The sequence below is a fragment of the Trichomonascus vanleenenianus genome (assembly GCF_965637985.1).
Source record: "Trichomonascus vanleenenianus strain CLIB 3782 genome assembly, contig: TRVA0_093S, whole genome shotgun sequence".
NCBI lineage: Eukaryota > Fungi > Ascomycota > Dipodascomycetes > Dipodascales > Trichomonascaceae > Blastobotrys > Blastobotrys vanleenenianus.
The window spans coordinates 10,820-16,512 of NW_027481795.1; the positions used below are offsets into that span (position 1 = coordinate 10,820).

Sequence of the window (5,693 nt, forward strand, 5' to 3'; positions counted from 1 at the left end):
GTCTACTATGTGGAGGGCGACGTAAGAATATGAATCAATGGCGGTAGAAGGTGAGATCAGACCATTAGCGCACCAGCGCATTCCGAACACTAAAATCACTGGACATGTGGCAGACGCTGCAAAAGAATTTAGATGACACTGGCCCGCACCTTTCACTACCGTTTCAAAGAGTGCATATGTGGCTGCAAAACTTATCCCCGGCGACCAAATGGGACGGTCCTGGTTGAACCACCAAATTAAGCTGTTGATCATAGCGTTTGACGTAGGAGAAGAATGAAAGTCAGGGTACAGCCATACCGTTTTGTGAGACTGCAGCAAGTGCGGGTACGTACCAGGTTTCGCCCACAAATATGTACTGAGTGTGTAAGAAAAAATAAACACCAGCGAGAAAGAGGCCACCGGTTGGTTGCCCACCGGGGACCATTATCCGGCATTTGACTTGCCCGTAATTGGTAAATCTGCGGCCACTCAATACCTGCGCGTTAAATGGTTGCTCTCCCACTACATACGTACTACAATACTAGTGAAGTGTACTGTACCATGGTCGTCAAAGCATGAGGCAAGACATCAACTTTGAATGATAATGTGGGTTGCACTAACGCGAACATGCGAACTTCAGCTGCCTAACAATGGATGCATAATCACATAAGAAAATAAGTATGCCAAGTGAACAATTTTCAGTTATATTACTGAGCATTATACATCTGCCAAGTGTACAGTGCAGATGTTTGCTTACAGTACTGTATGTGCATCCAGGAGTGGCCCGCGTGTCAAGATCGCCAAGGATTTGATCTGAACTTGATCTAAGGTTTTGTGCTGCTACGTATGTCACCAACATGCCGCCTCCCTCGCGATTTTTACGCGTAAGTGATTCCATGCGGCCTATCATGCCATATAAACCTTGTACAATGTTATACAATAGCGGAAATCAGCAGCTAAAGAGCAGGGGAGAGGGAATGTGGCTAATCCTGGAACTTCTACTTTAGTATAATAGCCTTGGCTAGAACTGCTAGAGCAACGTAGAACAGAAGCCGGCTAGGCTGATACAAGTAATGTACAGTCACCTTTACTTCGCGATTCCTTCGGCTAATCTTTCCGATTAGTTACGTATGCATGACATGGTTTAAATGAAAATACCGCATCAAACTCCGACAGCAAACTCCGGTGGTTCCTGGCATAGAACGCAACGAGGCCGGGATGCGAGAAGCTTCCCGACTGGAGCATCAAGGCGTTCTATGCTCGAAGTTTTGGAACTCATCTGCATAGTAATATTGGAGGACCATTAAGTCGGCTTTCCCGTCGGTCCAGGACGCAGGTCTATAGAATCACCAATCTCTTCAATCTAATCTCATTTAATACTTAGTTCAAGGCGTTCCACGCTCGAAATTAGGGGACCCATCTGCATAGTGATATTGATAGACCATTAAGTCGGCTTTGTCCGTGGTTCCTGGCATGACAAGCTCGGGGATGTGAGAAGCTCCCCAGTTAGAGCATCAAGGTGTCCTATGCTCGAAGTAATGGGAGCCCTTCTGCATAGTGATGGTGGTGGACCACGCTAGTCCAGGTTGCAGATCCATAAAAACCATCAATGATTCCAATCTAGTTTCAGGCAATATATAGCTCAGTAGATATAATCGGTATGCACACAGTTTATAGCTATCGACCCAGGCGTGAAAAAAGACGGCGGACTAATGGCATACACCCCGCGAACTACAAGCACTGGCGTGTTATATATACAAGCAAGCAACTTAAGATTAACAAAATAAATAAAGCTCATCGTATGCTTCCCGGGAATGCTTCCATAAAGCTCTCCTGGTTGGTTACGGACCCTGATCGTTGCTGCTCTTCAAGATTCTTTTCTTGCGGTAGCGGATTCAAAAAGTTGAGGATGGATTCAGCAACCATCGCTACAGAGGAACGCCTTCTTTCGGAAGGACTGGAATCTGCTGTGCTCAGCGCTTCCCTAGATAGCGCCTCTCGGTGACTTGAAGAGGTTTCCTCGCTCTCGTCGTCGTGGTGCTCCACGGAGAGCAGCGGATTTGATTCATATGCTAGCCGGTCGGACCCGGAACTCATCCCTGCAGGGTACTCATCAGATGCAGCACGTCTTCGAGTCATATTTTACAAATAGGATGGTAGAACAAATGTGTTACGAGTATTCAAATGCTAACAGGACTTTGGGAAAGGTCATAGATGATGGCAAAAAGCGTCCTTATATATGATAGACAAGGGCAACCGGCGATCCCGCGATAACGGGGCGCTGAATCGTGGGGTAAAACAGGTTGCACTCGTTACCACTATAGGCGAGTTATTCATTGTTTCTAACTGTAGCTCAGACCGATCTAACAGGTGTCCTGGGTCTGTGCTCAGAGCGCGTAGCGCCGTAATGATAAAAACTGGCGCGGCTGAACTAAACGAATTCGTCCGCTGACCAGCTGCGTAAAAAGTATGGTGAGCCAATTTAAGTCGCTAGATCGTTCACTAGATGGGTTCTGAACCATTTGTTTTCGGTTCACTGGATAAACCGCCTTAATCTATCGTGGACGCCTTAATCTATCGTGGACGCCTTAATCTATCGTGGATAATGCTCCAGAGCCCAACAGGGACCCCGTTTTGTTCCACTCACTTCACACTTCTAATCATATTTGCAAGCCAATCTTGATCATTAAAAAAATTAAGTTACTGCTAAGTCTTTGATGTAAAGTGAATGCGACGAGGGTGGCCTTTTTTTTAGGGAATGTGGAGTGAGCGTTACCCACAGTTAGTAGGGACTACGCTATGGCTCCGGAATTCGTAAAGATTATATTTTTCAGATCCGAGGAATTCGAAAATACATGTTATATAAAATAACTATCGGAATAGACCATAGGAAATTACAAGCATAGTGGGGGTTTAAAATTTTTACAGTAAATTTGAATCTCTGCATCATTGCAACTGGTGCTGATTCAATCGTGGGATTGAACACCATCAACCAATGGTCGTTCCAAAATAATATACCTTGTAAAAAGAATACTGAACTTTAGATCTATATCCACTATTGTTTTTTATTTACATGCATTCTCGTCAAAGAGAGCTCATTAGCTGGAATGGCCCGAATAAATACCGGTACGGTAGCTTATCGGAGTGGATTTTTTGGTCCGATCACGCCAACCAAATGAACAAACGACGAAAATTCACCAAATGAAAGAGATCAAACGACGGAAGAAAGAGTTCAACAATAAACCTGGGGTAGGCGAGACAAATTACCCCTGGCTCTTCCGAACGCCTTTCGATCGCGCTACCGCCAGCGATTATAAACATGTGCCCCAGCAGGAATACGCGATGACCAGGATGACCGTCGTCAATGACGACGAAGTAGATGAGAACTACCGTGAAATGTACACAATTGAAGACGCTCTGGTGAGCAATAGACATGGATACAGGTACTCGTGGGCTGTAGCAAGACAGTCTCTGCCGCACTTACAGTATACGACGCTGGACTTCCCACCTTATCAGGCGAGGGCGTCCTACGAGGACCGTAGTGCAGAGGTGCTCCTCTCGCATGATGCCATGAGTGTTTCGACTAATGACGGATTTAGATCTGCTCGAGCGAACGTAAACATCCGGCAGGGCGACTGGTACTTTGAGGTGAATGTCATCAAGGCGAATGACAAGCGATACCCGGACGCGCATGTTAGGTTCGGCGTGACGCGGCGGGAGGCAGAGATTGAGGCCCCCGTAGGATACGACGCGTATGGGTATGGCTTCAGGGACGTAAATGGCGAGAAGGTGCACATTTCTCGTCCCAAGTCCTTTCTCAACGAGCCGGTCTCGACTGGCGACGTAATTGGCATCCGTGTGTGCATTCCACGTAACGAGGATTACAAAAACATCCCCGTGTATAGAGACAGGTATCCACTGAAGAAGAAGAATAACGTATATTTCGAAGCGATTGAGTACGTTGGCACGAAGAAGATGTCCGAGTTACTCCTACCCAATGAGCTCCAAAAGCAGCTGAAGAAAGTACCTACTCAGCCAGTGACAATACCTGGCTCGTTTATCCAGGTGTATAAAAACGGCAAGGACATGGGGGTCGCGTTTACAGACCTGATTGAATTCATGCCTCCGTACTCGGAGTATCTGCGCAACTGGCAGAATCGTCTCGGGGATGATGGATTCATGGGCTATTTCCCAACTATAAGTGTGTTTAGAGGGGGTATAGCTGAGTTCAATTTCGGCCCGAACTTTGCTACAAAAGACTTTCCTAGTTCTGTCAGGCCGCTTTGTGAGCGGTATTATGAAATGATTGGTGAAGATGTTTTGCAGGACGTGATTGATGAGGTCGATTTTGAACTTCAGGAGACGCGAGACGAACTGAGGAAGGCCGCACTTTAAGACGTACTGACTCCAAGGCATCCTTCACAATCAACTGGGAGGGGAAAGCTCTGGAAATTGTATGAACAGCCGGGCTGAACAATGCGAGTGCACAAATATAGTGGGGAATATACCTCTAGGAAAGACCTGTCGATTATTGCTGCAACCAGAGATGGTTGGCAGCTTTAGACTTCCTTAGGCAGAAAAGATCTTTTACACTAATTCAATCCGCTCGATTATGGGGGTATATCCATTGAATAGCCTTGAATTATGAGATATGAGACCCAGCCCATTGTCTATAGCTAACTCTGTAGTGATATATCTTTCATTGCCAGCATCCGTGGAACTTGAGTTTTGGCAATTAATTGTTAACATCATCTGTCGGGCAAAAAAAAAGCACCATACTAATAACTGCATCGCAAAGGCTACTGTAATGAACAGCGACATCTAATTTCGTCAGTTAAAGAGTTCGTACAGTTCTCTATCGAACATGCGAAATCATCTAAATACCTCCTTCAATCCACGTCCATCTCTTCTACCCCTATACCTCCATGGCTACTTTCACAGCCGCTGCACCTCAACATATTTTGACTGGCTAGAATCTATTTAAATTGAGATCATTTTTAAAAAATTATACGCTCGATCTATACATGCAGGGGGTACCGTGCCCGTTGACTTAGGGCCCTCCAAACGGGCCTTCATTTCGTTCGCTAAAAGCTCCCTCCCAGTTAAGTCTGTGAGACAACACAATAACTGTCATAGTCTGCTTGTAATTTACCTCCTACGCAGTCCCACCTTCGCTTGATGGCTCGCGCAACGAACCACTGAAGTATTTCGCGTCGGCACACATTTCGCGCAGCAATTCCGGACACCTGTTAGGAGGTAAGCTTGTAATTAAGAAATTAAGTTGGGAGGAGCCTTAAGTCAGCGAAATGAAGGCCCGTTTGCCATGGAGGGGTACCCCAAGTCGGTCGACAGGCACAGTATGAGATTTTTCGCGCGCGCCGTATACATATGCACCAGTACACTGCAAATCTGCAAGCACATGCATGTATACATGTCATGAAAAGTCTCTCATTCCGGCTTTAAACGCCCTATGCTCGACTAATATAGTGCGGCAGAAGCCGCAGAAGCCGCACATATCTGCGCGGCTCAAGCACAAATGTCTCATATCTTATATATAAATATGCGCATGCATGCATGCATGCACGCAAAAAAAGCTACAACACTCGCTGTTCCCGCGTTGTCTCCAACCGCGGTACTTGGACGAGCTCTCAGGTGCTTAACTGCTGCCGATCGAACGAGAGACGGTGTTGCCACCTGGATATGGTCGTAGCTAG

At 46.3% G+C, this 5,693-nt stretch overlaps 1 protein-coding gene and 1 non-coding gene across 2 annotated transcripts; one reads left to right on the forward strand and one right to left on the reverse strand.

Moving 5' to 3' along the window:
* Positions 1 to 3,180: 3,180 nt before the first annotated feature.
* Positions 3,181 to 4,374, forward strand: BRE2 (Bre2p; the record flags this gene model as incomplete). The annotated part of the gene is made up of 1 exon (XM_076687929.1): positions 3,181 to 4,374. The coding sequence occupies one exon, from the start codon at positions 3,181 to 3,183 to the stop codon at positions 4,372 to 4,374; it is 1,194 nt and encodes a 397-aa protein (XP_076537840.1).
* A 1,199-nt stretch (positions 4,375 to 5,573) lies between these two features.
* Positions 5,574 to 5,692, reverse strand: TRVA0_093S00155. Its single transcript, XR_013062111.1, has one exon. It is a non-coding gene; the product is annotated as a ribosomal RNA (ribosomal RNA).
* Position 5,693: the final 1 nt, after the last annotated feature.